This window comes from Blennius ocellaris (assembly GCF_963422515.1).
Source record: "Blennius ocellaris genome assembly, chromosome: 16".
NCBI classification, from domain to species: Eukaryota; Metazoa; Chordata; class Actinopteri; order Blenniiformes; family Blenniidae; genus Blennius; species Blennius ocellaris.
In genome coordinates this window covers 5,901,771-5,925,739 of record NC_137665.1, presented here as the reverse complement: position 1 = coordinate 5,925,739, position 23,969 = coordinate 5,901,771, and the positions used below count along the sequence as shown (strand labels likewise).

Sequence of the window (23,969 nt, the reverse complement as noted above, 5' to 3'; positions counted from 1 at the left end):
TTTACCTGTTTTTGTCTCTTTTTGCTAAACACTAAGGTTAAATTTTTATTTAAAGTCTGATTTATCTGGGAGGTGTAGTAATTCTGAGTGGACTCAGAGACATTGGGGTGTCTTATCAAAAGTTAAATGTGGCACAAAGATGTGACGTGGTTAAACTTATGACCCGGTCTCAAGACAGTCAGCAGATCTAATCACACAGAGGACTTTCACATAGAGAGGGGAAAGACACACACGCGCGCACACACACACATTTCTTTCATGTACAATATATATTATGAAATGTTATTAAAAGTACTCAAATAGTACATGTTATAAATTGAGCTTGGCCTTATTTGTAGTTTAACAAATAATGTTGCTGGTGCTTTACAAAAGTAATGTGTTATTATCACCATTCCTATGTCAGTTATATCCACTTACCTGTTCACATTTTACAAGAAAACTACTGTGTTGATTATTTTTAAAATACCAACCGCTTACATATTGTCAAAGACATTAAACATTTTGATTCTATTCATATCAATACTATAAATTCCACTTACGTTGATCATCAGTATCAATACTATTAATAATTGTCACGTTAGCACAAATCGCTTTAAAAAAAAGTGTAATTCACAACAAAACGTGTTGTGTAATGGTCAGCTTAAAACATACCGCATGGGCTTTATATAGGGATATATTCACCAGGAGAATGAAGCTGCTCTCCAGTGGTCGCAGTTAGGCACTGCGACACTATTCATGGCTGCTTTACTTTATAATAAAGCACGCGTTCAATCTCAGTAAGACAGTTACTGGTGGTCTGGGAATCAATTGAACGTTGTAAAGAGGTGAAAGCAGCAGGTCATTCCATCTGAGTGTGATAATATAGATAAACACGCTGCATTTCCGAATGTAATTTGTGATTGTGTGTGTTTTTTCGTTTGTCTTTTTTTAGGTTATCTTTGGTCATAGCAGGCAGAAAAGAAAAGTATTGGAAGGTATTTAATGGCACGTTTCTATCTAAAACAGATATAATTAAATACATTTCACTGAAAATGAAAGCAACTCCACAATGCACGCTGCAGCACCTCCTGTTGGATGGTAGTGGACATGTATATCTACTTAAATTGTATATTCATTTATCTATTAATTTTGCCTTTATTTCACCTGGTGTGTTGTTACACCTTTACCCAACATGAGTCTTGTTAATTTCTAGCATCCATTGTGTAAGTCTGCCCTTCAAGTACACAGCTGTTGTCATATTTGGGTCAAACCTTGCACTTTGATATAATTTGTGTTTCCTGGAGAAGAGTGAAACTTTACTATTGTTAAATAGAAGCAATATTCTGCCAATTACTGGTTTCCATGGGTTACTTTTCGTTAAAATAAATCTATTTTCCCCCAAATGAATCAACATGTATATGGTTTATCTTGATTCATCAGTCTTTTTCATTGTTGAAAGTTTCTTAATGGGCAGAGATTAAAAATAAAGTTGTCTATTTCTAATAATCAACTACTTAAGAAAATTATTACAGCTGTTCTTGTTGTTGTTGCATCAACAGTAGTTTGGAGGAGTTTCACGGTGTTACAACATGAGGGTGGAGGCCTTGCTGTGGGACGGAGCACCTGTAATCATATGAAAGTCCCCCTCCGTGCCATTGGCCCGCGGCTCACATAAACATGACGTCTGCAACACTATTGGCACACAAAGAGTCAAAACAGACGCCTTTCTGTTTAATATTCATCATGTGCCGGAGGTTTTATGATTAAATGGCTTGTGTGCAGAGTGGCCGAATACATTTGAGTGACGTGTTATCTTGTTGAGGTTAGTTCTTTATTAGAGGATGGAAATGTTTTTCTAAAAAGCCTGTTAACCTGAGAGCTGCTGGTTAGTGGGTGTGTGCGTGTGTGTGAGTGTGTGCGCGCGTGTGTGGTTGCCTGCCAGCCGTCATCACAACAACCGAGACTGTCTGAATTGTATCACTTCAAAGTTGACGTTAAAAAATGGCATCGATAGCGGCGCGTGAGCCGGGTATAAGCCCGGCCGCGATGGCGCTTGCTGACGCTTTAGTCCCCGAGAGCATATTCGCTCCCGACCGGGGAGGTTACGGGGACGACGCCGGGGATGAGTGCTTCGATGACGGGGACTTGATGAACGGCGAGCCCGAGGCCCGCGGGATTGACTTTACCAGCAAGGTAATGGCCTGGCCCGGCTAGCCTCGCGCTAGCTGCGGCTGAATGAATGAAAACATATGTACGTTACACACTTGTAACCATGTAATTACCGAGCAGCGTGTGTCGCTTCATTTCTTTTTCGTGTGATCAGAAACACATGCAGCACACACCTGTTTCTTTCTGTGTTTCAAATAATATATCCGCGTTAGCGGTGGCTAATGCTCGTTGTAGCTAATGCTCGGGCCAGAGCTAACATCTGTTCCACACTTTGCGCCATATACTACCTCTGCACATCTCTCGATAAAGACATATGGAGATGATCGAGGTGCAAATGCAAGGCAAACATTAAAAAAAAAGCACCGACATTGCCTTCACGCTGGGTGTTTGCACCAATTCCCCAAACACACAGGTTGACTAATTACAAGAAGTTGCCGTGGTCTGTTTATTGTGTTGGACTAGAACCAGCAACTTAACCCATGTGCAGCAGCATCGGGCTGTAAACATCGCCTGATCGACTGTAAATTTGTAAATTTCCTGCTGCTTAAAGCCATCACATTAGGATGAGTTTTGACACGATGTAATGTTGAGTATTTGCGCGTGAGTGAGTTTGTGTACAGTGGGGTCAAATTACACAGAACAATGCTGTTTCTATGCCATCAACACATTACACAGGGTTGCATCAGGGGGCAGTTCCTCTTTAGACTGTGAGTTCAATTAATTTTGTCCCTCAACTTCTATTATGCAATGTAGTAACGAGTAATAAACCTTACAATATATGTGTTTTAGCACATCAACATCAACTATGTCTGTGAAAGTGATGGTAGCAGACATGGTCAGTTTATCAAAAACACCGTTTAGTTTTCATTTTTGTCATGAAAGAGAAAAATAGTGATCACTCTATATAGACTAGAAAAGGTAACTGAACAGTGTGAACGTAATAGTAACTTCAGTAAGTAACTATTTTTGTTGAGTTATTTGAAAATAGGTTATAGTATTATACATATTTAAATAGAAAATGGTGTCCTAATTTTAACTTACCAAACACTCTTTTTTTTCGAACCGGAATAGTTTCTTTTCAGTGTTTAGCAGCAGAGAGGAGAGTGCAGCATTGCTGTTTAACCTTGAGTTATACTGTGAGAAGCGAGCCAACTGTGTTTGCATTTGAAGAGCAGCTTTTTCAATTCCCTCCTGGTTCCACTTTTTCTAAGCATCTGAATGTGCGAGCTCTTCGCGTTTAATGAGAAGCCTGTAAGGAGTGAGTCGTACTCGATCTTCTTTTCACCACACCTGATGTAATCCCCTCTCAACAAAACACAGCACTCCCAGACTGTCTTTGAAAGCAGCTCAAGTTTCTTCGGATTAAACAGGAATCTTGAGAACAATCGGTAGTGCAACGGCCTTAATGACGGTCAGCCTTTATCTCCCATGTTCCCTTTAGCTGGCCCTCGTCAGCCCGAATGGCGAGCAGTATGACTCGTTACTTCGACAGCTACGGGACAGGATGGAGGAGGGATGTGGAGAGACCATCTATGTGGTTGGAATGGGCTCAGGTACGAGACACACAACTTTTTCTACCCCCCCTGCACTACACACACAAATAAGCATGTATATTTCTCGCCCTTCCATCCCCCCACTGTTATCTGTTGTTCAGGCACTCTGTGGCGGTGCGCTTTGTAACGATTCTCCTTTCGGTTTCTCTCTGCTCCTCTGTAGATGGTGGTGACTGGGGTCTGGATGAGAAAGATATGGAGGCCTCGGTGGCCACTGTGTGCTCAATGTGTGAGCAGCTGGACGCTGACCTCATCCCATTGAGAGAGCGCAGCGAGGCTGCCGGCTTGGTACGGGACTTTCTCATTCGGAGGCGAGTGGGTGAGCTGGACTTCCTGGAAGTCAGGTGAGGAATCACAAGCTCATGTTTCAATCACACATTCAATTATTTCTCATTATAACTCAGTACTTTTTACATTATAAACCTTGGATTTATAACAAAGCCTTCTTTTTCATTGTGTTCTCTTTTTTGTTGGCACATAATGTGACGTCTTCGTCTCTTCTTGTGTCCCTCAGGGTTGCCGTGGTGGGGAACGTGGATGCCGGTAAGAGTACTCTTCTGGGCGTTTTGACACACGGCGAGCTGGACAACGGCAGAGGCTTTGCTCGCCAGAAGCTTTTCAGACACAAGCACGAGATGGAGAGCGGCAGGACCAGCAGCGTGGGCAACGACATCCTGGGCTTTGACCAGGAGGGTCAGGTGAGGGGCAAAATCATGGCAACCATGCAGTTGCATGAAGGTTGGTTTTCAATTGTGGTGGTCCATACAATTTTAAGCAAATCAGTGTGGTAGTAGAATAGCTTGAGAAGTTTGTATGGCAGTACAAACGTCTTTGGTTCTTTACACAAGACATGCTAAAACTTTTTTACAGTCCCTGTAGGGATTCTTTACTAACAGTGCACCTCGGCAGCAAAAGCACCTGAATTGTTTCTGCAGATTTTTGAGAAAGAATTTGATTAAAAAATTAACAGATTTTATCCCTTTTACTTAAAGTCACTGGGAAAAATATGACTTGGCTCAGAAATGTGGTTGATTCTTTCCCTGTGTGTGTTTCCTCCCACAAATCAAAAACATGCACGTGACGCAATTGGTGACTTGAAATTGCCCCTAATACACCAGTGTGACAGATCTTAATCCCCGGGACCTGCTTCTGCTGAGTTGATTGCCGAGGAGCTCCCTCCACATTATTATTCAACGATACAGCAGCACAAACGTCACAAGTTTCAGCTAATGAATGTCTCCCGAAACAAGCCACACACACACACTCTCTCTGCTCCTTTCCCATCTCCTGAACGTCTGTGGTTTTCAGGCGGGTTTAAAAAAGCAGCCAATCAGTCGCTGACGCTGACCAGTTGTCACAGGGCGCACCAATCAGAGGTCTGTTTTGTCTCGTAAAGTTTCTTCTTCAGCCAGTGATGTTTGGGTTTCGCCCACGGCAGAGTGTCGAATATCCTCACACAGCTGACAACAGTTGAACACAAGATTAGGGGAACCTGCTGAGCAGCAGCTGTAACAAATCTACTAAAGTACTGCAACAATGTTAGTTTCTACTCCTGATATTGCTGTGGAAATGTTACATGGAGTGCCAAAAGTACTTATCTGTTATTCATGATCACTGATGAAAGCTAACATTTACTTTTATTGACAAATGTGAGGTTTTGGCTTTGCAAGATATGATTAAAGTGATTGAAGTGACAATTTTTGCGCAGAGATTAGTTGTCACTGTTAAATTGTGCTATTAGTGAACTGTTTTGTTAACATTTAGACGAGTCGACAAATCTTAATTAAGGTTTTCATTTAGTTGACAAGAGAAGTTAGTTTCCAGAAACATCATTATTCACTGGAGTGATTATGTTTAATAAAGACAAATGTTCATCATTTTGAAAACAATTTAAGCCCAATGCAAATATCATATTTGTTGCAATCACGCGTCTTGCATTTTTTGAATATTAAAATACAGTACAAAACTCCAGATTTTCAACAGTACTTGTTGATAAAAGCAAGAGGTTATTATACATTTTATCATATCACTGCCCAAAAGGCAGAAACAAAACCTAAAAGACTCGAATCGAGTCGACATAATATGTTCGATTACATCTTCTAATCCTACATACATTTACGGTGAGGTGCTTTTCTGTGCACAGGTGGTAAACAAACCCGACAGTCATGGAGGAAGCCTGGACTGGACCAAAATCTGTGAGAAATCCTCCAAGGTCATCACCTTCATCGACTTGGCTGGCCACGAGAAATACCTGAAGACCACCGTGTTCGGGATGACCGGACACCTCCCAGACTTCTGCATGCTCATGGTCAGAAAGAGGAAGACAGTGTCTGTGTGTGTGTGCGTGTGTGTATGGTTTATCTGAGAACATGTGAGCCTGGATATCCATCTCCATAAAAAAGGTTTTAATCATGTGGAGTCAAATATTTAAACTTTGAATTTATTACCTGGGTTTTATGGTGTATTGTCTCTCTTCCTCATCTTCCAGGTGGGCAGTAACGCAGGCATTGTAGGGATGACCAAAGAGCACCTGGGCTTGGCTTTAGCTCTCAATGTGCCGGTGTTTGTCGTGGTCACTAAGATAGACATGTGTCCAGCCAATATCTTACAAGGTCAGCTCCCTTTGTTTTACTTCCTTCACTCCACCATAGACCTGAGCTGTAGAAGCCATCTGATGTTGCTATGGTAACAGTTTAGTTCTGCTTTCTTTCCAACAGAGACCTTGAAGCTGCTTCAGAGACTACTGAAGTCTCCAGGCTGCAGGAAGATTCCCGTCCTGGTCCAGAACAAGGACGACGTCATAGTCACAGCCTCCAACTTCAGCTCAGAGAGGTAATGGGTTTGGTTTCACAACGATTCGGCGTTACAATGCTTTGGTGTTAAATGTGTGCTAACTCCCCCCCCCCCCCGACAGGATGTGCCCCATCTTCCAGATCTCCAATGTGACTGGAGAGAACATGGACCTGCTCAAGATGTTTCTCAACCTGCTCTCGTCCAGGACGTCCTACAGAGATGATCAGCCTGCCGAGTTTCAGATAGACGACACCTACTCTGTCCCGGTACTCTGAACACTAGCAAACTCCTCCCACAAAAAAAAAGAAGAAAAAAAAAAGAAAAGAAGGTGTTTAATCTCCGTAACACTCACTAATCTACTGGTTATGTTTTCGTCATGTTGCAGGGAGTCGGAACTGTCGTGTCTGGGACTACATTACGAGGGCTCATTCGTCTAAACGACATCATGCTTCTGGGCCCGGATCCTCTCGGGAGCTTCATCCAAATCGCTGTCAAATCAATTCACCGCAAGAGGATGCCTGTGAAGGAAGTCCGAGGCGGTCAGACGGCCTCGTTCGCTCTCAAAAAGGTGAAAGGAGGGACCAAATCTACCGCAGCGTACTGTGTAAATGTACTATTGTGTTGTTTGAAGAGTAATTTTGTGGTTGTGTAACTGTGTGTAAAATCTGCTGACTCTCTGAAGATCAAGCGTTCGTCGATACGGAAAGGCATGGTGATGGTGTCCCCGAGACTATGCCCACAGGCAACCTGGGAATTTGAGGCTGAGATCCTGGTGCTGCACCATCCAACGACAATATCTCCAAGATACCAGGCCATGGGTGTGTTTCATTGATAATAACTGTCTGATTGAGGTCTTCGCAGAAAGATTTGTTAGTTTATCCTGGACTTAGACAAGCCACTGTTGTGAACTTTACATCCACTGAGGCTTCCAGCCATCTTAAGGTTAGGTATTATCTTTAATGGCAGTGTTAATTCCTTTCTGTCAAAAAATCTGTGTGAGAATTGTCACCTGGTGACGTAATCTAACAAACGACGCTCAGACAACGGGAAGCAAACCAAAGAGCAGTTCACATGGACTCTGATCAGATCATAAACAAGATCTTAATGTCGATAGGATAGGGCCGTTCTAATTGGATTGAAGAGCACAATGTGCTGTACATAGCGTGGGTGGAAACAATCCTCTTCCTGCTGTTTTTCAACTGCAGTTTTTTGCGAAAGTTCAATTTTTAAATGCAGCATTTTCTAAATCACAGTGAACAGAAGTTGTGATGATTAAACAATCATCCAGTGTTATTCCCTCGAGAGATATTCAGCGACGGCTTCCCCGCAGTTACGCAATAACTGCATATTTCAGTGAGTCACACATTGCAAGCGAAGTAAGCCTGAATTCCTTGTGCTCTTTGTCTCTTTTGTTACCGTTGGGTGGCGCTCAGTCCACTGTGGCAGCATACGGCAAACGGCCACCATCCTGTCCATGAACAGAGACTGCCTACGAACAGGCGACAAGGCTTCAGTCCACTTCCGCTTCATCAAGACCCCCGAGTACCTGCACTGCGACCAGCGGCTGGTGTTCAGGGAGGGGCGCACCAAAGCCGTGGGGACCATCACCAAGGTAGCAGAAATGACTGGAATGGACAAAAGCCAGAGGAGAGCTAATGTGACGAAGCTATAAAATAGTGAGCAATGTTAGAAAAAAAAACATTTAAAACTGCATAACCTTTGATGTTTACAATATGGACACGGTGTTGTTTTCAGCTGCTGCAATCCACCAACAACATGCCGTCAAACTCCAAGCCGGCGCAAATCAAAATGCAGTCCACAAAAAAGGCCCCGCTGCGAAAAGAGGACGGCACCACGGCAGCCGGCGACGACGCAGCCACGCTAGCGACAATAGCACAGTCAGCGGGCGCAAACACGACACAACCGGTGAGTCAAAGAAAGAGATGCCACAATCTACCATTGTATACAGATGGTGTATTCTGGTCCTGCTCCCTTGTGTCTTTTGATTTGTTCGCTTCCACTGTCCTTTACTCTCTGCAACATCTTATTAAACAAGTCTTTCCACTCTACACACTAATCGTGTCATGCCACGTCACTTCTTTACACTCTCTCCCTCTCCGCTGCTCACGTGGCTGCCTTCCAAAGGGGGAGGGAGATGAGGACCCTCAAATAAAGGAGGGCAGCAAAGAGAACAAGGTACAAGGTGTCAGTTGTGTTTGGCTGTGCAGCATGTTTCTGTACCCGACCTGCAGGATTCATGTGGTATTATTCCAACAATCTGGGTCGACGTTTTATTTGCTTCATTTATTTATCTCAGTTTAAAAGTGTGTCTGTATGTGTATAAATAAATACGGAGTGTGTGGAGTTTGCATGTTCTCTTCCATGCAAACTCTTCCAGGTTAAACGCCCCATTTTGGCCAGACTTGGTAAAATAGTGCTATAAAAACCTTTTGTTGTCCATTTTCCTAAAACGTAACAATTTAGAAACTTAACAATGGCTGGGATCAGCTCCAACCTCCCGCAGTCCAAAGTCAGAGAAACAAATTGATGGAAGATGCAACACAAATAAAAGTTTGACGAATTTGCGTTGCTAATGTCGGCCCGACATTCTCCGATGTCTCACTGAGCCTTTGTGTCGTTTTTGTCTCTCAGCCAAAGTCTGGAGGTGGTGGACGGAGAAGAGGCGGCCAGAGGCACAAAGGAAAAGGCCAGAACAGCAACAGCAACTCCACGGCAGCGCCTCTGTCTTCGGGGACGGGAGGCTGCTGAATCGCTCTCCTACTCTCATGCAAACCCACCCCCACCCCCCAACACACAAACCACCATCACCACCTCCCGTTCACTCCACCAAGTGTCTTCATTCCACAAAACATAGAGGATACAGACGTTCGGAGCAAGACAGTTCTCAAGTCTTACTTCTCCTTGCCTTTTTTCCACGAAGGTCGTGTCGTTTTTATTGTAAAGGGAACAGAGAAGAGGGGAACGTTATCAAACTGAAAGCAGACGCCTGGTATGTCATTTAATGTCTGCTGCCTTTACGATTTTCAAATGGTTTGGCTGACGTAAAGTAGCCCAGTTTGCGAGGTCAGCCTCTCTCAGGAAGATGATTTATTTGATTCTAACCATATTATATGCGCGTTTGTGAAACCTATGAGGGGGTCTAAACCCAAAATGAGTCGAGCATCGACATGAGCAGCTATATGTGAAATCCCCTCCCCCCCCCATGCATTCCCTGTGTATTTGCAATGATCCACAGTTGTACTATTTATACCACATATGTAAATTAGCTGTTAGTTGTGCTGATTGGAAAGATGTATAAAATGTATGCAAATCACACATGAATGTAGCAGAGGGCACAAGGTGGTTTTAAAATTCGAAATATATGGGAAATATAAGCTGTCGCCTTTTTCTAATTGCCGGTTATTTATTTGGCATACATGCAAGAAACACTTGGATGGTCTTAAAATCGCTCAAGCTCATCTTGCCCGCTCTCTTAGATTTAGTAGTATCCATCACGCCTCCATTGCCAGCCCATTTACAAAAATATGTTATCTGAAAACTTCAGCTGTTGCTAATGATTACGAGTCATGCAGTACTTGCAGTGCTAGTTGTAACTCTTAATACCCAACGTGTTATGGCCTGTTGCTGTTGTCATGTTGTGACATTTTAAACACTTGGAAAATACCAATAAACACCTTTGACTCATTCGTTCCAAGAGTTCAGCTCAATCTGTGCATTTAAAGTGTCATAATAAAAGGTGAAGAATTCAACAAAGGAAAGGGATTTCAATTCAGCTTTATCGTGCTCACTTCTTTTTCCAATATACTGCAAGTTGTTTTATGTACAGAGGATGGAAGAGTTTCTGAAGTATCTTTCAGAAAATACCAGAATCCCCCCCCCCCGTGTAGGATCGTCTGTACTTGACGATCAATGTGATTCACGCAGGACACCACAGATACAATTCAGTAGACCCAGAATCCTGGGTGGTTGTGTTTCATCTCATAGGAAAGTCACATTAACCTTTTTCAAGTACACAAATTGCAGAGCAGGAATCAAAACAACAAAAAAATAGCCATCAGTCAGGAATGAAAAGTGCATGGATTTATAAAGTAACCTGTAGAAAATGTAACACAAACTAACTGAATGTAGCGTTAATGGACTCAAAACCAGTTGGAAAATCTGCCATGTTGGCTTAACTTGCAAACAAAAAAAACATTACAAAGTGTAGCATAGAATTCTGTAACATGTTTTCAGGTAACACACAAAAAAAAAAGACATCTGGTTCATGTACATTATATCATACAAGATCCGACTGCTCACTACCACTGTTGAAGTAGCACATAAATCCAGAGCTCGGTATCACAGTCAGAGAAGGCTTTGCTCGGCAAGTGCAACATTTCTACTCACTGAAAGATTTCATTCAGGGATTCAGAATATCGACGTAAGCGGCACTTTTCTCCCAAGAGATGCGACGGCTTCATTTAGGTGTTTGAATATAAAACTACATGGGGTTGCATGGACTGTCTCACCTACACAGAACGTGCACTCCATGAACTACAAGAGATAAGAATCCATCCTGTCTGAACACATTCCTTCATGTGTTTGGATTTTTTTTTTCTTTTTACCTTGTTGTGAAATGGTTTTTATCATGAGTTTAAATAAGAAACTAATTTGCACACATGCTTCAGCCCATAAAAATATAGTCCACTTGCTTGATTTTTTTTTTTTTTTTTTTTAATCATTGGATGATGTTAACAAGCCTGTTTCCAGGTTTGTTAAGAGTTTGAAGTGTAAGTCAAAAAAAAAAAAAAGGTCACTGAATATATAGAGACACACATGACGGGAGTTTTCAGCCATTTTTTTTTTTTCCGGAGTGTGCTGCAGGTTAGCCATCAATGTCCCAACTGAAGAGATGATGTTTCACCAGCATGTCCTGCACTCCCTCTTTCAGCGGCTTCTGCTCCTTCTCCTGGGAATGAAAGGCGGAACGTTTTTTAAATCACATCGCAGACAGAAGCGCCACAAGTTTCAAACTTCTAAATCAAAAAAAAATTTAAAGTAGTCATAATGAAAAGATAGGCAGAGCATTGAAGCAGCTTCAGTAAAGTTTGATATCAAATGACCAGGTTATGTTTAAGTGAGAACTCGTTTTGAAACATGTCAGGTGTTGGAGAACAAACGGGTCTTTCTCACAGGAGGGAAATCACATGCTACTAATAACTACTTCTCTATTCTAGTAAGTCAAGACATTGTGGCAGAAGAGACTAAATGGCAAAAACTACCATTCATTCTGATTGGGCGCTCTACTTATCACACAGGAACTGGTCTGTGGCAAGTCAGCATGTGATGACAAGTTCAAATCACAGTGACAGGCTGCATTTCTCCCACTCTCCCTCCGGTGTGCAAGTTGTAACCAAAAGGCCAAGTTGCCGTCCTGTAACTGGCCGACAAATCCTCCAGAAGCTCCCTCATCTCTGCGTCTGTCCAGTTCACTTCAATGCGCCCTCCTGTGCGTCTATTGACAGGGGTGGCAGGGGCATTGCAGTGGCGTTTTGATGAATTGAAAGAGCCGAGTCGGCTTTACTGCGTCCACTGCTCATACAGCTGCCAATCATAGCGTGACCCCCGACCTATGCTGGGAGGTAAACGGTGGTCTGACCCCGCCGTCCATGCTGATTGAACACATTCACAGCAGGCCTGCCCCCACCACGGCGAGTGAAAACAACCTTTCTGAATATTGTTGGAATGTCCAGATTTGAAATGTTGCCACAATGTAAATCAAGCATAAAACCAACAGAGAAGTGGTGTAACTAATGTCTACTCTACAGAAGTGACATTTTACCTAAAGATCCCAACTAAAGAGGTGATGCTGAACCAGCACATCCACAACTTCTGCTTTCACCGCGGCGGACTTCTGAAAAAGCATAAAGTCCATTTTTTTTCCCCCTCCTTTTCTGACAGAACATTTCTTTCATGTGTACGATTTGCTGACTACTGCTTTTCATAAGGTTGGCTTGACAGTTCCCTTGGCTCACCTCTTTCTTGTCAGGTAGCTCGCAATCCTGGGAGAGACTGAAGGCAAACTTTGAAAGAACCCTGGTGAGACAAAAAAATAAGCCTTCGTTTGTTTACTTGTGAGATCATCTTTTGTAATAAATACTATTCCGTTTTTCTTTTCACCTCCATAGTAAGGACGCAACGATAACTTATTGTTTTCTCATGACAGACACAATAACATTCTTCAGTAGTTTGTATACAGTCCTCATGAGAGTAAAAGACCAGGATATGGTAAGCACGATTAAATTATATTATAGCTCTGCCTTGAGCTGAAACAAACAGTGCAACTGGCATCACTGTAATAATCACAAACAAAAACACTCATGTAGTTCAAATAAACAATCAAAGTATTTTTTTTTTATTGGCACAACATGAATTATTGAAAGAACTATTAAACTTTTATTGATTACTCAGCTGTTTGAAATCACTGCTATAGGTACCTAGAACTATTGTGCATTATCTTTAAACTGCCGCATACAATACAGTCTTCACATAGACAGAACAGAATGTTTCTCGTCATGCTCCTTCTTTACCTGAGCTCGCATTTGATCTGCACCCATCCAGGACTGCGAAGGAAAGACCATGGCTGGTACCACTTCTCTACGGCGGCGATGCTGGAACACAACACCTCCAGCCACAGGTGCAGGACCTGCTCGCTGAAGAGAAGCGACAGGAGGGGTTATTTGGAGCAGACTGAAGGTTTTACCAACACGGACGGAGTGAGGATTTTGGTCATCAGTTGGTAAATAACTCACTTTAGGCCGACACAGATGAGAGATCTAAACTTGACGTCCATCTGAGCGTGCGCTGAATCGTGGCTCATGTTGACCGACTGCACCGCCTGGGAGGAGTAGATAGGGGGCGCTCAGGTACTGCTTACTCAGTCTTTGCTCTGATATTTTACAGAAGAGTTTTTCTTTGCCGACTGCACTCATGACGTCAAGTCGGTTTATTTGTCTTTATGATGACATTCATACTCACTCTGTACAGCAACTCCTCGGGTGTTAGTACTTTCCCATCTTCATCTAACCTGGTCAGAGCAAAAGACAAAGATTTGTCAAAAGTTTTCCATTTTTCAAATACAAGTTCAACATAAATGTTCCTGAACGCACCTTATTAAACATTTATGTGCACAGAAAGTTTGATAAAACAAACAAAAAAATTAGATGTGGGCGCTATACCTGTAGGTTTTACACAACACCAATCTGGAATAGACAGAGTTGAAGTCCCTCTCCACTTCTCTACTAGCAGCCTGAAGGTAAAAACCACAAAGCATAGAGGGATGCACCGCTCTGCTAAATTTGACACAAATCGAGTGAAATACGGCGTCACGTTGAATTAACAAAAGCCGTCTTACCTCCTCGATGAATAACCAAGGGTGACAGGGCCCTCCAAGTATAGAAGGTTTTTTCAGGCCATGCTGAAAGATGGCTTTTAGAGCTGGACACAGAGTGCCCCTGGCCAGGTCTGTCACCGCCTCTGTCACCGAGTCGTCACCTGCTAGTGAGTACTGGAGACGAGACACGAAACCACCGTTCAATGTCGAGGGCACAGCATGACTTCATGTTCGCAACACTGGAGGAGAGATGTGACTAAAAGACAAGAACTGCCAAAAAGTACATGACAAATACTCTGAAGGACATCTGCTGTAGAAAAACAGAGCAATCAGAAACTATTTGAAGAATATATTCACATTTTTACCTCTTTGCTTCGCTCATCCAGAATCTCCACAAACTTTGCTGGAAACCAACCTGAAAACAGCGACGCAAATAAACGATGTTGGACAGACTCATTATGTAGCTTGCAATAGTCAAGTCAATAAAGTACGAACCTCTGAGGCCATTTAGCTCCCCGACCCAACAGTGTTCATCTTTCTGGGAGACGATCTAAGACACAAAAACACATGAATTAAAACCCCATTATTCATAATTCTCATTTCAGTGTGTGTGCGTGAGACTATCAAGACTCACAGTGATGATGTCGTTCTTTCTGAAGCCTAACTCGTCATCGTCATGTCGCTCAAAATCCAGCAGAGCCTTTGCTCGTCTCCGTCGAGTGCGAGACACAACGAGGAAGTTTTCATGATCTCTCTGATGGCTCTCCATGGAGTAGTCTGGAGTCAGATCCTACACACAAACCAGGTTGAGAGAGAAATACAGATAAGACTTCAAAGTAAAATGAGATAACCTTACAATATCGGCTAGTATGACGACACAATTTCGACTGGTGTGCAAGCTAGATAAAAGTGTGTTTTCTTCCTGCGCTCGACTCACGGTGCTGGAGTGGCGTGGGTCTAGACAGTGGAAATGATCTGCAGTGCGAGCTATGGCTTCTCGCAGGGCCGCCACCAACTCTGTCTGCTTGATGTTTTTGGATTTCAGAGCCTCAGCCTCATCCTCCCCAAAGAGCAGGGAGCTCAATGTGGATTTTCTGCGCAGGGACTGTCTCCTCACCACCTGAACATATGCAAGCATGAGATAAATGTATTTGCTGTTTCAAAGGTTGTTTTTTTTTTTTTATTATAACTTTAGAAAATGTGGCCTCACTTTGTTGAGATTAGTATTGAGAGTTGCATTGTTTCCGTTGTTGAGCTGTGCCTGTTCGTTCAGGATGTAGGCGAGGTGCTTGTGTCGGTGGGCTTCCAGAGTTTCCTGGGACATTGTCCCAGCTAATCTCATCGCCTCCCCGAGAACTTCGAGCCCGTCCCTCAGCTGGCTCGGCAAGTCTGACAGAGTATTAAAAATAGATGCCGAATTCTCTGAAGCCACAAGCTCCTCCTCCTGCAGGCATGAAGTAAATATCAAAGACATTATGAATATATCATTCTTTATGACTTGAATTTGAATATTTGAGATGATTTGAAAACAGTTTTCGGAACCACATCAAGCTGTTGAACTGTGGAGAGCAGCTACCTTAATCTTGAGCATTCCCAGAGTCATCTGGAAGAGCACCAGAGACCCTTGATAAAAGAGCAGATCCCAAATCCTGAGGAGCAGGCGGATGTCCACCACACTGGCAAACGACGTCAAGAACCAGTGCAGCGTGATCAGCGACAACTCTGGGTTTTAAAACGAGTGTGTTAGATCATATATGGACCACTGAGCTTTGAATCATTCATTAGACCTCATGCGCCACACACCGATGTCGTGCTCCTGAAGGAGACGGTCGAGGGCTGGCAGGTACTGGACAATGAGCTGACGGAGAACTCTTTGGTCTGTTTGGACACCCAGCAGAGTGGAGGAGAAATAAGAGGGAGGAAGGAGGTCTTCGATCAGAGCACACATCATCCATAACGCATCTTCCTCCTCAAGAAAGAGCAGCAGACAGGACACCACCTGGGCGACAAGAGATTTGGGAGTGGGGGAAAAAAAAAAAGAAGAGACAAGTCAAAAGGAAACCGTATGAAGTGTAGCATCAGGATTATGGAAACATGGTGAATGATCAGGTTTGCGTCATGTGCTCACCATGCCGGTGCCCTGACAATACCCAATGTCGGGGTAAAGCCATGCAAGGCCTCTTAGGACCCGTCTCAGCCTCGGCACGCCAACGCTGCTCATGCTATTAAAGCACGCATTTGTGGGCATCGTCCGAAGAAGATCTTTCTCTATCTGAAGAACAGGATTTCAAAACGCATCATGACTTCAGTTATTAAGCATACTAGGAAAGAATCATTTTGTAACACAGTGAGCTAAGCATATTATTATCTTCAATCTAATATCTGATGATGTTTTATCTATGTGAAATTATACTTTTCAGCAATTGGAGACTTCTTTATATATGTCGTATTACAGCATTTTAATCATCTATCTGCTGTTATCTTCATATATGCGACAAAAATATGCAGAGTGCTGTTTTTTTTTTTTTACCTGTTTAGCTATGATGGTGTCATCATTAGAGCTGTTCTTGATGATTTCTCTGTAGGAGATTTCAGAAGTCCTCTTCTTCTGCAAAGCTCCAGACAGACGCATCCACAGCTGACAGACAGAACAGCACAGCTCATCAGGTTCTCTTCTTTTTCATTCAATTCAAAAATGTCACCGTACAACACTGTAGGCAGTTCAGCTGTGGGCCAGGTGTGCCTACCTGTGGTCTCATGCTGTGGGGTATTCCACCGAGCACCAGCGACCGCAGACGCTCGGAGCGTGCAAGGACTGGATCGATGAGCTCCCAGGTCAAGTCGCCCACGGTGTGGTTGTGGGTGAACTCCAGGTGGGCTTGCCACCGCAGCCGTTGCTGGGGGTCTTCGCGCTGCGGTGACCCCTCGCTGCCCAGCCAGGACTTGGGTTCTTCTCCCTCTGAGTGAAGAGAGAGTAATGGATAAAGTTTAGCAGGGTTCATCTTTTCTTTTTTTTTTTTTAGGAAACATGTTGTAAAACACTAAATAGGACTTTAAAACCTGTTTAATTGCAGAACAATGCATTAAAGAGTTTTGCGGGGATATTACAATTATGAAACTAAGCTTGAAAATTCTAACAAAAGTATACCCACAATGAGGAACTAATCACAAGGTTAACAGAGACTTAGTTTTTTTTAGATGTTGCCACCACTATGCTTGGATGACATTTTTAGTTATTTTTCCTGACTAATGTCCAGGAAATCAAGCCAGCGTTTAAAAACGAGGACTGCAGACAGAAACCGTGTTTGCGTGAGTGAGAAGGAGTAAATGAAATACCCTCGAAGTCAATTCTGAAGCCAAACTCATCATACTGTCGCTGAGGCTGCTCTGAGGGCTCCTTCTGTGGAGACAAGAAGAAAAATGCATGTTGTTAGTGCTCATCTCATTGTGTAAATGTCCAATGAATCCTGCTGAAGTTATAGCGTTATAACAACAAATATCTGAAAAAGGGCAGCAGTCTCGTTGTGCAATATCAAACCACACAGATTCGTAAACATTTGCAATCTTATTTTCTGCCCTTAAGAGGCGACATGGAAGCTCTCAAAGCATGTAGAGTTGTTCTCACATGATGATACTTTGCCAAAATATCCTGGGGCCACATGCTGGGGGTGAGAGCAGAGAATGGCCCACCAGGGGCTGGAGTGTAGGTCCCTGAAACAGAGAAATAGCCATATTAAAAACATGAAGCATAGGATCATTTGAACTAAAAGCCTTATTAGAAAAAAAGTGAAAAAGGAAATGCAGATCCAGACCTGACATTCTGTAGAGAGCAGAGTGGACGGCTTCAATACAGAGAGATTGAGTGGCTTGAGTTGGAAAAAAACACCTCAGCTGATAGCCACTGTGGAAAAAAACAGGAGGGAGAAAACATGTTGGAGTTCAATCTAAGGATTTTTCCAATGAGAAGATTAAATCCCAAACCTTAAAGTGATCAGTGTTTCTGTCGCTAAATATCAGGATCCAAAACACCTCAAATAATTTGGCAATGCAAAAAAAGAAAATGAGGGCTTGGCCAAGGCAGAATAATGCAGTGAATGTGCTTTTCTGCCTGAACTGATTCATCTATTTGTTAACAGATCTGTAATTTGCAAACGTGAAATAAATGTGCAATATTTCCAAAAGATAAAAATATTTACACAACTAAAAACAGTATCCACAGAAAGAAATGTGATACAAACTAAATTATTTGATCAATCATGAGCATTTAAAGTTGTTTTAATAATGTAAAAAACATCTCAACATCCCAAAAAAGCCAGAACTGTACAATTTTCTAAATATATAGTTCTGCATGCAACACTCACACAAACTATGTCCTGAGTTGTATATTTAACGGTGCATCACTGATCCATCATTACAAACAGGAATAATGATCCTAGTATCTAATATATTCTCATTTTGACTCACAGTTTCCAAGTCGACATCAATGTATTCTTTGTCTAAAACTACTTACTCAGCTCTCTCAACATTGTGAATCCCAAAACGGCTTATTAATGAAGAAAAGACATCCAGTCTAAAATCCAACAACTGTAATGATGAAATGTTCCTTGCTCTAACAGAACTTAACAGATCCAAATGTTCTGGGCAATTCAATCGAGGAAATAAAGACAATCCTGCGTGTCTCTTCTGATGATCATATGACCACTGTACTTTCAACAAGCTATTTATCTGAAGTGTGCGTGTGCATCTTGGCTCATTTTTAGTGTGTACGTCTCGGGGCACAGTTAAACACTCAGAAAAATGAGTGGAGTCTTTGTTCTGTGTTCCACTTCAAAGTCTCTGATAATCGTCTTCCATTTTTTTCCTCTATGAAAATGTAATCATGTTTGCTGGCAAGACGGTGTGCGTATGTAATTCTCCTAGAATTGCATTACTTGGGTAGTCGTAGGGTCAGTAATTAGAGCGAATCCTTCGGTAGCTCTGGAGAAGTAATGTTAGCTCTTCTCACTGCAAGACTGGAATCACCGTACAGCTGTTCTTAAAATTTTTTAAAAATAAACAAACAGACATCATAACACATGAAACAGGTAGGACGTTCCTCCATAGAATAATAGATTCAATACTGAAACTATTTGTAATATAAACAAGCTAAGCACACACAAGCGAAGCACACACAAGCTAAACACACACAAACCACAACAGTGTAACAAGCAGAACCTGCAAACGAGGCCCACCAGCATGAGCCAAAATGATTCATTCTACCAGCAGGCTTGCAGCATCTGAAGGAGGATTTAGGACTTAAGAGAGATGAGAAATCAATTTGAGGTCTGGAGCATGGCCAAATGCTTTCAGGGTAGCTGTGTGTGTAGCTCGGGGGAGCACGGGGATTTCACTGCTACTCTCTTACAAGAACATTAACAGTTTAATCACCTGCCAAGGAAACCAGCATCATAGAGCCAGACCTGCAAAACTGTTGCACATATTGATAATCTAACTGCAAAATCTGCCAAGACAGGAAGAGTCCCCCAAAAAAGAGCAGAACCATTTATATCAAGTAATGCACACAAAGAGTCTTAATTTGAAACCTTACTTCCAGAGTCACATGTGGGTGTATGACCTGTTCAAAGGAGACACGAAGCATAAAAGTGCACTGTTTGTTTACAATTTGATAAGATACATTCACCCTTTGTTACTTCAGTTGGACATTACTCTTGAGTTTGGCCATCTATTGACAACTCAAAAATGTCAATAATAGTGATCAGTAGCTTCATCAGACACACGTTATCACAAATACAATAATGCTAAAACAAAGAGAGGTGAGAAGCCTTTTCACATTGCTAATGGTGAAATGTTGAAGTTCCTTGACAAAATGCTTGTCAGCTGATGAGCTACTAAATAGTAATTTAACTGCAAACTTTTCAATTTCATGTCACTAACATTTTGTCCTTCTCTGCTCCGTCCTTTCTCCCAAGACAGTGAAACTAAATGTTTGGGACCTGCATCTCCTGTCCCTATCAAATCTTCAGCTTGTTGATTTGCTTGGGATCTAATGTCAAACCTTTTGTTTGCTGTACTCCATAATTTCTCACGCACTATTCTCCGATTGCAAGTAGAGTAGCAGAAAGCTGTCACCACCTCTTTTCATGCATGATTGCTGGGTGGAAAAAAAAGTGCCACAAGATGTTGGGACAAAATCACTCAATTGATGGAAAAACAAATTGCTTATATCACAAAGACATCACTTCTGTTAGGAGTAGTTCTGCTCACCTATGTTTACACACACTGGTCAACACCCTTCTGAGAGAAAAAGCAACATCCTGTTGCACAGATGACGCAACAGTGTGTACACAGCAAAAATATTCTTCATTCACTCGGATGAAGGAGTTTGTGCTGCCCTGTTAATCTCCCCTCACCTCCCTTCCCCTCCCCATACACCTCCTCCAGTTGTTCCTCACAGCAACCACGATTTTGGTGACTCATGCTCCCCTCTCATAAACACTACTGCCTACACAAACATGCATGTCAGAGCTTCACTCTCCTGCAACCGGCTGCATTAGCCTTGGCTGAATAATGACAGCTTCTCGTTCCTGTTGGCAGACAGGGCTTTTCCGTCTCGCTCCTTCTCTCTCTCTCTGACACACATACACAGTCACATCTACCCATTCACACTTTCAAGGCATGTGTCACTGTGATGAACAGGGATGTCACTTCCCCAACAACAGGGATATGTGAATACGGTGGGAACCCCCTCTTTATCCTGGGAAGGGTTCTAAAAGTAGAGCCATCATTCTGCAGAGGAAAGGAGATACAGTGCCAACAATGCTGTCTTCTATACATGACGTGTAACAGAGCTGTGCATGCAGCAACAAGTGATTGTTTGTAATAAATAGCATAAATAGTTCACACATTGTATAGCAAGGTATTTTAATTGTATAACGATATGTTGATTCAGACTTTACTTATTGTATGAGTAATTTTTTTCTATTTTTGCATTTTTTTTGTTGTTTTTGTTTGATGGAATTGCCATGATGTATAACTACTAGAAAACACATTAATGATATAAACAAACCCAGGGAGGACACTTTACTTACGTGTGTGTACATAGCGGACGCGGAGCTACAGACACGTTACGTCAAACCGCAGCTGACGTCAGGTGCAGGTTTAAGTGAGAAATCGCCTTAAATCTTCGGTGGCAGCACATTCAGTCCATTGCATTTGCATCAAATTGGCAAAAGCTACAGCTGCAATATTCTAACAAACTTGATGACAATGTCTTAGAGACCAATGTCGCCTCCATGTTTTCACTTGTCAGCTGTTAGCCATACGTGCTACATGTAGCTTTCTGCTCGTTGTTACGTGCAAAGTGTGACGAGCGTCGCCGCGTCACCTACCTTTACATCATTCCAAGGTGGCAGCTTGGGGAAGACGTGAATTTGTGTCGCTGGAGGAGAAAAACCATCTGTTATGACATGATTCGCATCACAATTGCGATTCCCCTTTACGGTGCACCTGCTAGTGCCGACGTGTAGCTCCGTAGTATTCTTACGCCCCTGTGAGGTTTTTTCCCTGTTTCCGCTTCCATCCTGAGAAGTAGTTCCAAATCCCGGAACTACGCTTCTCGGTGGAAATAAAACACTGTATCCTTCCGCGCAGGCAAGGATGACGCAGGCTCACGACGTACAGACCCTGTTTGTTCCATTCATTCATTTTCTCCTCTGCCACCTCATTCATCCCAGAGAGATCAGCGCCAACCCCACCGTGAGAGCAAACTGCACACACCATCAACAACAGCTGCTCGTATCTGTTTGTTTTGACGCCTGTCAAAGAACTAGCAGATCCAAAAGATCAGGTTAGAGGAAAACAAAGCACAATAAAAAAAAATAGCCATGTAACACATGTTTTGGGGATTTTCTGCCGTCATAATAACAAACATCTTCCTTCTTGAGTTTGCATGTTCTCCCTTTATGTGCATATCCACCGCCTTATATTGGATTCAACAGTATATACAATAGGTAGATAGATTTTATGAGTGTCCAATTGTAGTTATGATTAATCATGTATTGGATTGATTGTTTGCAGCATAGTGGCACAGGGAGCGTCCTGCCTTCGCACACTGTTAGCTGGGATCCCTTGACCCTCCACAGGATAAATGCGTTATAGGAGATGGATGGATGGTTATTTGCATCTCGCGAACCAAAAACCTATGAAGTGACACATGCTCACCTTGTAAGTATGAGACACCTATAGGTTAATTTCCCGGTTGTTGCAGGAAAAGGCATAAAGAAAGAAAGAAAGAAAGAAAGAAATAAGCTAATATAATTATGTTTTCGTTTTCTTGATTCATTCTGAAGTGAAAATTTGCTGCAGCTCCTGTCACATATGGGGGTCTCAATTGCTTTTCCTCCTGTAGGTATTTTCAGTTAAAGTTTATGTTAATAATTTTATTAATATCACATAGCATTGGTGTTCAAAGTCTGTGTTTCTGCACCTTTGAAAGGTGTTTTAAAATGTGATTGAAATGTGCTATCGAAAAAAAGTAGGCTTGTACATGATGGAGAGTAGCAAAGTGAGGTGAATACAGCATACAACATTCTTGCAGTATGTTAACAGAAAGATGTCATTTAATTTCAATTTTTTTTTTTTTTTTTTTAAACAATTAATTTTTACTGGATCTCATACACCATGCCTACAACATCTAGAAAACATACTGTGGGTGCAAATGACAAGTCCGGTAAATAATGACCTTACAATAATCCTTTATTTTTATTTTATTAGCATTTAATTTAGTAAGCCAGTTTGTTAGTTAGTTAGTTAGTTAGTTAGTTAGTTAGTTAGTTAGTTAGAGGTAGTTATTCTCAAAGAACATTCATTCAGTAGGCGGGGTTTTCATGCTGGGGCTATACATTTTGCACTGTGAGAGACCATTTTCTTGTTTATGTGTTTCTATGTGTGTGCATATGTGGAAGCACACATTGTTTCGCCTCAAAGTAAGAACCCAATAATCCTTTAAAGTGCAAATCATGGTTTTTAAAATGCTTCCACTCTGCTGTTACCACCCATTAAATTTACATTACGGTTCATCATCCGTTCCACGAATGTTCATCTTGTTTTCTCTGTACAGTGAAAAAGTTAATGTGTCCTTTTTTCTTCTCACCACTCTTCTTCAATACCCTTTTGGTTTTGCCTCTGTCTGCTGACACATCAGGATGACACTATTTTGTTTCCAACCCTCTTCTTCTGCTCGCATGCTCTGTCTGCTGCACCATGCCAGAGTGAGTCACATCATTAAAGACGCTGAAGCCACCGACCTTGCCTACAGCTTACCAGCCAAATAGCCCAAATGGTGCATTCAGCCAACACGCCACGTCAATGTGGGTGGAGATCAGCATCTTTCTGCCACCCCCCCCCCCCCCCCCCCCCCCCCCCATCCCATCCCCACCTCCTCTGTTGCTCACCGGCCTGGCTGCCTGTGTAATTTTTGATGGAATGATTTGCACTGTCAAGCAAGCCCTGAATCTTACACTGCGGTTACTATGACGTCAGACAGAAGCAGAGAGGCGGAGGGAGATGCCAGGGGGGAGGAATGAGGAGTCAGACAGAGATCGAGAAACACTAAGGGTGGGAAAATACATGTGAGAGGGAGGGAGCGGAACTAATACTGTGACGAGATAGAGAAAAATAATTGGATCACGGAGAAATTTGTGATGACCAAAACAAGATGACATGACCAAGGCAAAGGGTGAAACAGGGAGAGCAGTAGACGACAGTACATGCTGTATCAAAGAGGCTTTTTTTTTCTTTATATTGTGAAAAAAAAAACCCTGAAAACTCCCACTGCATGTGGGTGGGCCTTTAGTCAGCTCAAAGGTTTGCACAGAGACAAGAATGCATGCCCTTGTGTTATTGACATGTTCAATGGATTAGATGAAAGTGTTTAGTGATCCAGATGAATCAGTGGGTTACTATCAGATTGATTAACGGGGGGGAAAGAAAGAGAGCATTGCCACTTGTTCACACTGGATCAATATGCTGCAGTCCTGCAGTTACATGTCGTGTCAGAAGATGGTACTGTTGCATCGCATCAG

At 42.4% G+C, this 23,969-nt stretch overlaps 2 protein-coding genes across 5 annotated transcripts; one reads left to right on the top strand and one right to left on the bottom strand.

Annotated features, from left to right (window-relative positions):
* Nucleotides 1-1,824: 1,824 nt before the first annotated feature.
* Nucleotides 1,825-10,126, top strand: gtpbp1 (GTP binding protein 1). Of its 2 annotated transcripts, XM_080511121.1 has the most exons (13): nt 1,825-2,172; nt 3,590-3,701; nt 3,865-4,045; nt 4,216-4,399; nt 5,845-6,009; nt 6,190-6,313; nt 6,419-6,533; nt 6,616-6,760; nt 6,880-7,062; nt 7,177-7,312; nt 7,928-8,106; nt 8,250-8,420; nt 9,147-10,126. In XM_080511121.1, the coding sequence occupies exons 1-13, from the start codon at nt 1,981-1,983 to the stop codon at nt 9,261-9,263; spliced, it is 2,004 nt and encodes a 667-aa protein (XP_080367247.1). In that variant the 5' UTR covers nt 1,825-1,980; the 3' UTR covers nt 9,264-10,126. The 2 variants fall into 2 exon arrangements, with proteins under 2 accessions (XP_080367247.1, XP_080367248.1); XM_080511122.1 differs by lacking the exon at nt 9,147-10,126 and having other exon boundaries at nt 7,928-8,170; nt 8,250-8,375.
* Nucleotides 10,127-10,580: 454 nt separating this feature from the next.
* Nucleotides 10,581-21,418, bottom strand: sgsm3 (small G protein signaling modulator 3). 3 transcript variants are annotated; one of them, XM_080511118.1, is made up of 21 exons: nt 21,276-21,418; nt 17,700-17,788; nt 17,513-17,598; nt 17,224-17,287; nt 16,635-16,846; nt 16,418-16,525; nt 16,016-16,159; nt 15,691-15,886; nt 15,464-15,609; nt 15,098-15,331; nt 14,825-15,007; nt 14,522-14,677; nt 14,383-14,437; nt 14,253-14,302; nt 13,909-14,061; nt 13,733-13,803; nt 13,533-13,581; nt 13,307-13,392; nt 13,085-13,207; nt 12,530-12,590; nt 10,581-11,463 (listed from the first exon to the last, which is right to left on the bottom strand). In XM_080511118.1, exons 2-21 carry the CDS (start codon nt 17,704-17,706, stop codon nt 11,380-11,382), a joined length of 2,268 nt encoding a protein of 755 aa, XP_080367244.1. In that variant the 5' UTR covers nt 17,707-17,788; nt 21,276-21,418; the 3' UTR covers nt 10,581-11,379. The 3 variants fall into 3 exon arrangements, with proteins under 3 accessions (XP_080367244.1, XP_080367246.1, XP_080367245.1); XM_080511120.1 differs by having other exon boundaries at nt 17,224-17,284; XM_080511119.1 differs by lacking the exon at nt 21,276-21,418 and adding an exon at nt 20,976-21,116.
* Between the last annotated feature and the right edge of the window lie 2,551 nt (nt 21,419-23,969).